Source organism: Perna viridis, chromosome 13 (assembly GCF_037379345.1).
Source record: "Perna viridis isolate PV_CMFRI_1.1 ecotype Kerala chromosome 13, ASM3737934v1, whole genome shotgun sequence".
Lineage (NCBI taxonomy): Eukaryota > Metazoa > Mollusca > Bivalvia > Mytilida > Mytilidae > Perna > Perna viridis.
Window position 1 is genome coordinate 27308981 of NC_142457.1, and position 13160 is coordinate 27322140.

The 13160-nt window shown below is 32.4% G+C and overlaps 1 protein-coding gene across 1 annotated transcript; it reads right to left on the reverse strand.

The window, feature by feature from the left end:
- Positions 1–3311: 3311 nt before the first annotated feature.
- LOC148600163 (mannose-binding protein C-like) lies at positions 3312–12743 on the reverse strand. The gene is made up of 3 exons (XM_088558117.1): positions 12644–12743; positions 11111–11170; positions 3312–3538 (listed from the first exon to the last, which is right to left on the reverse strand). The coding sequence occupies exons 1-3, from the start codon at positions 12741–12743 to the stop codon at positions 3312–3314; spliced, it is 387 nt and encodes a 128-aa protein (XP_088414243.1).
- Between the last annotated feature and the right edge of the window lie 417 nt (positions 12744–13160).

Consider the following 13160-nt stretch of genomic DNA (forward strand, 5'->3'; position numbering starts at 1 on the left):
TTTAAACAAAATATAAAGAAAATGCATAAAAAGAAGAATGTATGGCACGTGTGTTTGATCTTAGGATTTAAGTTTTCTAGATGTGAAATTATGAAAGGAGAAATATAATTACTAAGATCCGTGATACACCAACCCTTTGTATTAAAAGAGAGAGGTTTAATTCGGGTTTAAAATAAGTTTTCCGGAAGTCCATCTCTAAACATTCTGAACAAATGAAACATCTGACTAGAAATGGACAACCAAATTAACTGATATGGGAAGAGCCTCTAGCAGCAAGCTTCCAAACAGACAAAAAATGCGCTAATTGCGGCACCGATATCAAAGTGTTGAAAAGACTATCAATGTATACAAGCGGGTGCCCATAATACTAAATACTAACACAAGTGGAGTCTTATTCCAGGATAACCATCAAGTTCTTTACCATGTAATTTATGGCATTGCGTAGTTACTACGACAGAATATGAATAATGGTGCAAAACAACAAAAACTTAAATCATTGATATTCCGTATTTTTAAGTTTAAGTACTTGTTTAAGATGAAATTCATACTATAAACAGACCATATGCCATTGGGTAATAGACAGAGACAGAGATGAAAACCCAAGAATGGAACTGAATCTCCAGAACTAATAATACAAGATACAAGCAGTCATGATAATGGTATAGATTCAGTACAGTAATATTGTTGTTTCAAGGATTTATGAATTGACACCATCAAGAAAACTTGTGAAACGAATTGCGACTATTGTCAGTCGATGGTATTGTGACAATAATACATGTGGTTACATTTTCTTTTGACAAACGTTGCTAAGAAAGACCATGTATTTTCTGTGAGTTGAGCATTCTTGTCAAATATTTACAATGTGATGGTGTAATGTGCAATGTTTAACTGTTATGTAAGGGTTAGAGGGGGTTAAATAGTTGTTATATAAATGTTTATGCAAGTACATTGTATAAAATTGTAAGGAGTTTGCAAAAAGTTTGTTGGAATTGGATGGCCAGGTCAGTATTATAAATATTGCTTATGAGTGTGTATGGATGATTCCATCATTTATTTTATTCATTTGAAATAAATGTCATATTGTACAGTTACTGCTGGATGCCGTGCTTTATCTGATAGATTAAAATAATTCATTACTTAGATATTAAAAATTACAAATTGTTTGTTTTGTGCAACAGTTACCGATCTTTCAAACAAGAACCTTACATCTTGAATCATGAGTAAAATGACAAACCCTACAATACATGAAATCTCGATTACAATAAATAGAAACATGCATTACAAATTTCATTATAATCAACCAACATGCGACAAGAAATTAAGAAACACTCCAACTAAAATCATACCAAATGTGATTCATGGTTGGAAAGCCCACATATTTTTATTTTTACTATTTTGTAACAGTTAACAGAAAGTAACATGTGGCTTTTCATATAACCCTCGTTTTTAGGAAATAAAAAAATATGAAGATTGTTATACAGAAATCAGAATTCAGGGGGATAACTCTTTAAATGACACTGAGATACAATAAAACTATTGGAATTTCAATTTGAATATCTCCTAAAAGCAGATAAACTCGAATGAATGATTATATATTTAATCATAAAGACCCACAATGCAACTTAGTAATGAAAAAATAAAAATGAGTAGACTGTCTTGGTGTGTATCGAAATTTTTTTAAATGTGTATGATTCTTTCAACGACTGGTATTTAAAATGCAAACAATTAAACATTCAAGTTAATTTTTCACTTCTATTGGTTCATTAGGAAGTTCATTTTGTTGTCTACAAAATATGGGATAATTGCAATCTTTAATCACATTTTGTAAGAACAGGAAGTCGATAATGAAAATTAAATTTATGAACAACCCCGTGCACGGATCTGAATGGTTATGTTATCATATTTCATATTATATATCTACATAAGGTAGTAAAAGTGACCATTAAGAAAAAAATGTGTCTGCTTCTGAGTTCCCTTTTCTTTAGAGTTAATTTTAATAAATATTTAGTTTAATTGAATATTGACACGACAAAACCCTTAAAATCACATGTTAATTATTCTATGTATGACACGACCATTCCACTCAATCAATACACAAATGTACCAGCGTAATTACACAAATCGTTGGATCTAATAAAAATATATGCAGCCTTACCTTTTATATTTTACAGAAACCAGTCCGTCAGATATAGACAAAAAAAAAAAACGTTCAACAGTAAAGAAGAAAGTACACTCTGGAAAACGAACAGCAGAAACTAATACCGTACAAAAAACAATGAAAAACAACGGAGCCAAAACTAAAAAAAAAAGCGAAAAACAAACTAACTAACAATATAACAAAACAAAACATAAAAGATGACAATGTTATGAAAAATATAAAATTGAAATCAAGAAATAAAACAAAAACAAAAACAAAAACAAAAACAAAAACAACAAAAACTAAAACAAAAACAAAAACAAAAACAAGAACAAAAACAAAAAACAAAACAAAACAAAAAACAACCAAACTAACAAAAAACAACAACAAACAAACTGACAAACAAACAAAGAAAAAAAGAACAAAACAAAACAGAACATATAATATAACATTGAAATTAAGAAAATACAATTAAAAAACCAAACCAAAACTAAAAAGACAAAATATATGACCTCTATCAACATGATTTGAGTATGGACAAGGTGCTTTGGTAGTATCATCTGAACTCTAATTCGTAAAAAAGAAGGTCCCTGACATTAAAATTATAATGAACAACGAAACAAAATATTATGAAGGTCGAAAATGTGTCGTCATTGTTGGTATCACAAATACATATTTGTGGCCGCTTTGTCATATTTTTTGCCAATTCGAGTTACATTAGGATAGAAACTTTAATACCATTGTTCTACCCTATGCTTACCCTACCTGGTCCATGCTCCCAGTTTTTAGTGGAGTCCGAGTTGCCCATTTGCTTCTGTTACTTTGTATGTATGATTTTAGATACTTCATGTTTTTTGTTGTGTATGTCTGTTTTCTAGGTCTGGTCTTTGTCCCTGGATTACATTCTTTTAATTACCCTATAATCTTGGTTCCCTTGTTTATTCTTTCTAATGTTTAGGTGTTCCGATATATTTGAAAGATAGTTAAAAATAATTCTACTTAAATATCATGTGTCATAAACGAATATTTCTATCCTATGCTTTTCATTCATACTTCTTAGTGTAGCATAGTAAATGTTGTATCTTGGATGTTGAAGTCAGTGCGTGAATATATTCATAACTATATGAAATGAATTGATTCCAAATTAAAACTTCTATGATAAATGTATATCTTGTCATGGTATAAATTCACAAACAGCTGCACTTATAGATGTTGAAGGTGTATCATGCCACCTGTAGCCAATAAATTTTGCAGTTGCAATATGACCCTCATAAGAATCATTTGGTTCGCCATCGTCCCAATAAAAATACGTCATGTCCGTTCCATCAAAATACGTCCATTTACCTGTAGTCTTGTTCTGCATACCCTGTAGAAAATTTGCTCTTGACCCAATCACATCATCTGTTAAAAATGTAAAGAATGCAATGCAAATTTATTATACGCTGATATGCAAATCCGTCCTTAAACCAGCTTTAACTATGTGTAGATATGTCATCAAATTAATTAATGTAGGTTATCATACACATTCTGCGTTTGTGAAATTAATCACAGCATGATATTAATCTACTAAACATATACTTAAGCAGTCAAAAATAGCAATGAAATTTTAAATGCTGAGTAATAACAATAATATAGAAAGAATTCGTCCTATTGTTATTGGAAATTTGATCTAATCAAAGGGTGAAAAGCTAATTCAATTAATTCACCATTAAGGAATGCGTGTTTTCCTCACTCACCTGTATAGTGATCAATACCGTACTCGGTATATTATTTCTTATTTTACACAAATTAATTTTCTGCAAAAAAACAGTAGAGCACTTCACTTATTTCTTGTAAACATTAAAATAGTTTTCCAGTTATAAAAGGTGTAGTAGTATTGGTATGCAATGTCTTGAAAGAAATAGTCGTAGGGGCAACAATAGTGTTTCAAATGATTCCACTTGATGTCGTAGTCCTGATGGCACGTAAATTAACCATGTTTAGATAGTTGATTGGGCTTGTGAGTCCCAATATACTGATCATATGGTTACCTCTAACGATTTGTTGTATATACTTACCGCTTATATTTACCATAAAAGGTAAAAATATAATGTTTTTTTGGGGTTTCAGTTAAAATCACGATGGACTTACGAAACTTATAATTGATAAAATGGCCCCAAGAATTATTTTTTTTATATACACCAAGAACTAAAAACAGTGAAAAAGCACATTTGTAACGATGTCCGATGTTGTAAGTTTCTGTTTTACATCGCAAGCAGTGATTATAATATTAGAATATAAAAATTACTTAAGTTGTATATTAGTGATCATGTGATCAAACCAACCAATGAAATCCACGAAATAGCCCAACATGTGGAATGATGAACAATACTACCGATTGCCTGTTCCATGCAATACTGCTTCAAGTATCGATCGACTTTAATCACTTCCCCTCCTTCTTCAGAACATATCATTGGGACATCCGCAGGATACACTGACATCAAACCAGTGATGAAGGAAAAACAAAAAAGTTGGCAATAAGGAATTAAAGAACTTTTGCATTTTGTCCTATTGGTTTCGGGGTCTGAAATATCAGACATATTTCATGATAAATTAAGTAACTATAATATTTAAGACGTGTATGAATAGCAAGCAGTAATAAGAAAAGATGCATTATTTCTTCAGTGTAAGGCTTAATTTGACTGATGTAGGAAGTGTTTGACACGTGTAGTGGAATTACATTATTGTTGCTGGATAAAACTTGAAATGTGGAGGAGCAGGATAAGCTTACCCTTCAGCAGCACCTCATGTCACTCCAAGTTTTTGCGGGAGTTCATATTGACAGTGTCCTAGTTTTTTGGGTGACGTATTGTTTCCCTTATATTTATTTTTTTCTGGGTATCTTTTATATTCAGTTCACTATATTGTGTATGTAGATCGTCTCTGTTCACGTTTACACCATGTGTTCAGATATCGGCGTATTTGAATCCGCCCACTGCTGTCGATTCTGTATTTTTTGCCGATATATTTCAATAGGAGCAAAGCAAGCGAAAAGCATACTGAATTTGTCTTTTTAATAAAAATTCCACTCCAATGACAGAAATAAAGTAAAAGGGATCAAAGCAGTAATTAGTCGGAACTAAGCAGTACAAAAGACATTATTGAAAACATTAAAAAAATATGAGAATAGGCAATCTTTAATTTTTTTATGAGAGACTACCCATGCCAGACAGGTGCACGCGATCCTGCCTGTCATGGGATAAATAGGCAATCGCTACACGCACAGTCAAGGTAGTCTAGTAAAGTTCAGAGGGTCAATGAATAAATTAATCCATTTTTTGATGCAGGTCCGCATCTTTATATGACACTGTATGTTAATATATTCAAACTATACCAAAACTTTGAGAATTGATTACTACATAACGGAATTTTCGGGATGATCCCTGTTAATTGCACACGTGGAAGAAATCCGCGATCTTCACTAGAGACTCATGTACGAAACTCCTGTAAGAAACTATTATTCTGTTACCTGAATTGTTCAATTGGCTCCCTGACTATTTCAATTCTAATACCGAATTTAAAGAGTAATCAAGGGAACCAAGATTATAGCGGAAATCAAAAGAATATAATCCAGGGACAAAGACCAGACATGGAAAACAGACACGAACAACATATAGAACATAAAAATAACAAACATAACTTACAAAGTAACAAAAGCATATGAGCAAACCAGAATCAACTTGAAACTGGGCGCATGGACCAGGTGCATCGGCAAGGTTTGATAAAGAGTAAAGTTCAGAGAACTCGAAAGAGGAAAGGAAAACTATGACGCCTTGAACAAATCAGTTTTCATGATGCAAACGGATACACCGTAACCAAGCGCGAGTCCATGACAACGACCATAAAGCCTCTGTAGTGATGCCTTCAATCTTGTAGCAACATAGCCCTTTCCCAGAGTCTTAATAGTAAAATGTCTAGCACAATACAGAACGTCTGCGTTGTTACGGCAAGCTCTGGCAAAACGTATGAAAACTCAGTACGCAGGTGCTGAAGGGATGCTTCCACACATGAAAGGAAATGTTGGCAATACGGAATGAAAAGTCATCTCGTTTCTTTATCATCAATCTATTTAGTGTAGGTCAAGATATGATATTGACTTCACTGTGTCTGTAGTGTCCTTTATCATCTCAAATTCTTTGGTGTAAATGTGACGTATAAAATCCAGAAAACTAGGGCTTTTTAACACGATTACATCATTTATAAAGTGGAAACTGAGATTAAAGGATCTAGGTAAACGATTTGCCTTCCTTTGCATGAGATCATCTATCAAGTCTGCCACTAATGTCCGAATGGATAGGTCAGCAAGTAGAGGAGCACAATTTGTTCCCACGAAATGAAAAAAAGAGTGGGACACAAGAATAATAGTATCGACAAATTTTGATTGCGACAAGATAAAAGGAAGGGATGGGTAGGGTTGGGCAATTTAACCTCCTGCGGTGGAGCGCAAAGGTTCCTACTCCTATCGAATACCACAGCAGGGTTCTTTCACGTGCGAGGAACGTGGCATCTTTCCCATCACGGTGCACCATTATGGTTTGCGATCAGGTTATCCGTATTATAGCCTGAAAACCCCAGCATGTAACACGCCAGGGGTACCCCCATTCAACCACCTGGGGCACACATTCCAGTTGCTCTAGGGCAGAGAGCCTAGCCCCTGGCTAGGTTTTTGAGCACTATTTAGTCGCCTTTTACCACACACTTTGCGCTGCTGCAGGCCTATTCTTTTGACACCCGGACCTGCACGAGGCTAGCAGTTTGTAAACATATACTTCAGAAGATGATTTGGAATTGCTTTTTTTTACAAAACACGAGGAATCTCTATAAAAAAAATCATATTTGTTTCAAAGTGTACCGTCTTTTTTAACTCTGGACCTAACCGAGTATGGAGAAAAGATGTATGAAGAGTTGGAAAATCATATGTTTTAATGCTATTGTATTCTGATAAGAATCTACAATGGAGAGTTTCCATACGCTCTTTCGAATTTTGTCTGGATCCACATTGAATTAATACCACTACGGTAATATTAAGTGACGTGGCAGGACTGAAGACCCGTCTTGACAGCTGTGAGTATAGAAATTAAACGTTTTGAAGGAAGATTGGTGGTACATATGTTATATGTTCATGTTAATATAAATTGAAATGAAATATCTGTGAAAATCTTATTTAAATTTAAATTTTATATTACAAACCATGTACAGTATAGAAATAGTTCCATCCAATCTCAGGGGTGGTTTGTGTCTCCGCAACGTCCACAAAATCCCGATTAAACAACAAACAACTTTTAGAAACATCATTTAAAGCCATCGACAAACAAGACTGTGTAGCACCACAAACAATAGCACATTCAATTTTACTTTCAACTTCTATTGTTTTCATAGGCGGTTCCAAAAGTTTTATGTCTGTGAATACTGCATTTCTCACATTTCCCATATATTGTATACCATGTTGAGATGTACACGCTTTTTGACATATATTTAAAAGTAAAATAAAAATAATCAAAACACTGTCCATATTCTTGGGTTAATTCGGCATTCAGTTTTGAAATACTTGAAGATATTTGTAAGCTTGGTGTGTTGCTTATTTATACTTAAGTAGCACTCCACATAAGAATCATGTGATTTATGGTCGGAAAGCCTACATATTTTTATTTTTGATATCTTGTTTAAAATGTCATAGTTAGCAGAAAGTAACATGGGGTTTTTCATATAACCCATGTTCATAGGAGATAAAAATATATAGAATGAACTGTAGATTTCAAAATTAAGGGGATAACTCTATAAATGACACTCAAATACAATACAATCTATCGGATTTTCAATGTTGATTATCTCCTAAAAGAAGGCAGATATGAATGAATAATTACATATCTCACAAAATAGACCCATAAAACAACTTAATTACAAAAATGAAAATATGTAGCCTTTTTTGGGGTGTATCACATTCTCCAGATTTTGCACGATTCATACAAAGACAGCTACTTAATGCGAACTACTATAATAAAATCTATATACATTTTGTCTCCAAACAATTAATGTTTGACATTCCTTTTAACCGTACTTTAAAAACCACTTTTGAATGTAACATTTTTTTATCGCAAAAATTATGTCAATAGCATACTTTTTCAATTTACAAATAGATCCATTACTTCACTAAAAAAACTTTTTATCATTAAAATATAACACAAGTATCAGAATGAATATGATGTAGTAGTTTGAAGATCTAAAATCGAACGATTTTATGATGAAGAAGGCTTACCATATCAATTATATAATCAATAGTATACTACAAAGAATGCAACATAAAAATTAATAAAACTTATGACAAACAGTCACTATGTTTTGTTTTGTAATTAGTAGTTCTATTGCGTTTTAATATTTGTTAACTGTTATTCTACGGGAAACAAGGTAATATAGAAAAAATATTAATTTCCGTCGTAATTGCGAAACAACGTAAAATGTATATGTTATGAAGTTAAACAATCAAGTCTCATTTTATCTTGTTTATTTGCAATGTATGAAAATGTCGAATAAATTATGGCAAAATGAAACGGTACAATTTTAGGTTATTGTTTGTTATTAACACAAAATAGCATTAAAAATGTGAATAATATAAATGTATCTTGCGTTACTTTTATTTGAAACAGTAAAAGACATGTTCACTCACTGTCAAAGGCATTTAATTAGAAGGCGGTACCAGGTACTTTTACCCGTGTAAGCAACTGAATTTAAAATTGCATGTTATGTGTATAAAAGAAAATGATGCAAAGTACTTCCTATAAAACCAAACGTACCTGCATTGCAAAAAATTGTTAATCCCTGAAACGATACAAAATGACGTTATATTTACTACGAATAAATTATGGCAAAATGAAACGGTACAATTTTAGGTTATTGTTTGTTATTAACACAAAATAGCATTAAAAATGTGAATAATATAAATGTATCTTGCGTTACTTTTATTTGAAACAGTAAAAGACATGTTCACTCACTGTCAAAGGCATTTAATTAGAAGGCGGTACCAGGTACTTTTACCCGTGTAAGCAACTGAATTTAAAATTGCATGTTATGTGTATAAAAGAAAATGATGCAAAGTACTTCCTATAAAACCAAACGTACCTGCATTGCAAAAAATTGTTAATCCCTGAAACGATACAAAATGACGTTATATTTACTACGGTAAATTATGGATAAACTTTGTCCTGTATAAAAGTATTATTTTTAAATGAATTTTGTGATTTTGGTACACTATCTTTTCCTTTCAGAATGTGCCAGTTTGCATATTTTGGTTTTCACCATTTTAGAAATGGATGACTGTTGAAAAAATCCCTGATTCTCGTGGAAATTCAATAAAAACGGAGAATGTTTTTTTTTCAATCAAATTACTTGTTTGTAAAGGTCATTGTAAATCATAAATGTCACCAAAACATTTTAATAAAGCTACACAGTATTTTATGAAGAGTTTTGAAACATTAACTGCCATACTTATTTAAGGAGGTATACCTAGGGTAAGAGACACAACTCTTAAAAATCATTGGAACGTTTGTCTATCATATCATTTTACATAACTTCATGTACGCATCTAAGTAACATCGGTTCATTTTATCCTGCCTCAAATGAAAGCTCGAGAGGCTTTGGTGAAATTGAATATGATACAAACATATCACTGATTTCAAGAGTAAATCCCTTCCCCTAGGTCTACCTCCTTCAAGGTAAAAACAAAAGGGGAAATGGGCCTACGTTGAGCGGTACAAGAATTCACAGACCTGGAATATGCCTCGGACTTCTCCCTAAATGGACACATAATAATTTTTTTCTACAACACAATGAGCATTATTGTACACCTTAATCCTACATACATGCACATGTTCAATGTTCACATCATAGTAGATGCTGCATAGAAACGGAAGATTCAGTTAGTGTAGTCGTATTAAATAGTTTACATGTACATATATGTCAATATGATGCAATTCAATGTATGGAACCTGACAAAAGTCCACAGTGCACTAAAACCCTGTGCAAGGTGTTCAATACAAGTTTCAATACAATATGGGTAAGGACAGAATTTTCCGTAGTATATACTTTATTACAGTCTTCGTTAAAGAAAAATCGAGGGATCCAAGGTTATAGCTGTAATCTAAAGAATGTAATCCAGGGACAAAGACCAGACATGGAAAACAGAGATACACAACAAAGAACATAAAGTAACTAAAATGATACATACAAAGTAACAAAGGCCGTTTTTTAAAATTATTTTTTAAAAGTAAAATAATCCACACACTCACAAATAAAAAAAACAGAAGCAAAATTGAATGGGCATTAAAATCAGACAAAAAGTTTCCTTCTGATACACAATGTATATATCAGTGATAAAAATGTTTTGGGGGACAGAGAAGTATTTAGTAGAAAGCAAATCCTAAGACAGTATTTTACAAATTAAAAGTGCTTTTGATTAGCGTGGAAGACATAAAATCTTGAAAACCGATTTATTCAACCTGTCAGTTTTCCTTTCCTCTTACGTCTACTCCGGACTTGACATTGTATGAGAAACTCGGCGGGAAATACTTTGCTAAATATAAATGTTTTCCTATATAATCATACAAATTATTGGGATTATGATGTTTTTATCATATCGTTGCAGCCATATATATATATATTATGTAATTGTATATCCAAAAAGAACAATTAATGACGTTGCCGTCTATTTCATATTCATATTTTTTGTTCGTATTCAATTTGTAATGTCACAAGCAACTCCACTGAACCAATTTGCTTGAAAATCATGCCATCTGTATTCAACAAATTTGCTAATCGCCATAAAGCCCTCGTATTTGCCAGGTGTTTCATTTGGTGACTTATAGTCAGGTTGGTTGAACATGTAGCTATTGTCCCAATTAAAGTATGCAATTCTAGTCCCATCAAAATACGACCATTCACCTGTGGCCTCGTTTTGGATACCTTGTATAAGTATTCTATCGCTGTCTGTAGTCACAGAGTCTACAACAGAAATTTATCATATGATAATGGATAGTAGTACTATTTGTAAAAAAAGTATCATGAAGATTTGTTTTTTGTTTACATGCTTTATTTCTTTTTTTCTTTTTTAAAATTTTAGGAAGGGCCGATGCAATTACATTTTTCTGTATATCCTACATATGTCTTTGAACGGTGTTGCAGATATGGAAGAGTAAACGTCGTACAAATTGAACTAAAGAAGTTCGGGAAAGACCAGATTGGGAACTGAAGCCCGAGCGTTTTCGACAATGACATCACTTATCGTTCTGATAATTCCACTGTCATGATTGAATCTAAATTTATAAATAAAATTCGTAGGCTGGGGAACAATCTGTTAAATAGTAATCAAGGTTATAGTGGTAATCAAAAGAATGTAATCTAGGCACAAAGACCATACATGGAAAACAGACATACACAACAAAGAACATAAAGTAATTAAAATCATACATACAAAGTAACGAAAGCAAATGGTCAACTCGGACTTCACTACAGATTGGGAGCATGGACCAGGTTCCCCGGTAGGGTAAGCGTCCTCCGCTTTTCTAGATGACGTGTTTTTTGCCATCTACCCGATGTATTTAATAGCAAACGTCCATTCACTGATAATTTTTTTCGAAATATAATTATAATTTTCTATAATAACAAAAGTATTTGATTCATTTGGTGTATTGCAAAACTAATTACTGTATAAACAGATGAACTTCATCGAATTTCTGAAGCTTTCAATTGTTCTGTTAAATCTAGGTTTTAAAAGGTTTATCGATGTGTAAAATCTAAGCATTCACGTACAAAGTAGGTTCGTCGACCTTTTGTATTGTAAGTCTGATTTTACACATCGATAGATCTTGATATGAAGATGAGCTGCTGATAGCAATAAAAATAAAAATCAAAAAGTGTACTACCATTGTCCTTAAGCAACTTGTTCTTACATCTAGATTGCAAATATCATCAATAAACTGATAAAATTATATCGTCGTTGATTTCAATACTTGAAGTTGAATAAGCCAAATGCCAGTTTTATTTATTGTAAATTTCAATATGCTGTACACGTGTTTCAAGGAGTAACCTCTTATCAGCAGCATTAAAATCAAATATGTTGGAATGTCATAGTCAAAATATTAGTTGTATACTAATTTGTTTGGTACTCAAAACCAAAACCAGGAACAGGAAGCCAAAACCCATCACCGAAAGATTCTTTTATATGCAATGGAAGGAATGAAGCCTCAGTGTTTTACGAATTTTTTAAATTTGGAAATAGCACATCTACTAACCATTTTTTTTAAGTTGTTAAGATATAAAATGTGAAAATAATAATGTAATAGAGCAGATATACCCAAATTTAAAAATCGGCGATAGGTTTCACAGTAGAGGCAATAAATGCTGCGAAACAAACAATTCATATACATAATATATGGTAGTTAGATTGCAATTTTAACATAGTAACAATAAACTCACCAAGAGCTTGCTCCAAACAATACTGTTTAAGGTGTCGATCTACTTTGACCACTTCGCCACCTTCGTCATAACACATTGTAGGAACATCAGAAGAAGACATCGGCTCAAAACCGTTGATATAGGAAAAACAATATTGCTGACAGACCTAATTTGAAGCAGTTCGTAATTTGCATTTTGCCTTGTTAGTTGGAAACTCTGCAAAAAACTTTTTCGTATGATAAACATTAACATTCTACCCGTTCAGGTCCTGTACGGACAGGATGGATAAAATTAAACAAAATAAAACAAAACATAACAAAACAAAACAAAACAAAACAAAACAAACAAAAACAAACAAAAACAAACAAACAAACAAACAAAAAACAACAACAACAAAAATAAAAAAATAAGAAAATAAAACATGACAAAATTCAAAATAAAGTGTAAGGGAAAGAAATATTTTTCAATGTGTCTTCATTTTTATTAAGATATATAATTACTTAAGTTGAGGCTATTTTGTACACAGTCTTATATGACA

Coding starts and splice junctions, on each gene's coding strand:
- LOC148600163 (XM_088558117.1), bottom strand. CDS start 12,743: ATGTCTTCTTCTGATGTTCCTACAATGTGTTATGACGAAGGTGGCGAA. Junction 11,171..12,643: donor TTGTTTGGAGCAAGCTCTTG/GTGAGTTTATTG, acceptor TTTCTGTTGTAG/ACTCTGTGACTACAGACAGC. Junction 3,539..11,110: donor TATCCAAAACGAGGCCACAG/GTGAATGGTCGT, acceptor CATTTTTAACAG/ATGATGTGATTGGGTCAAGA.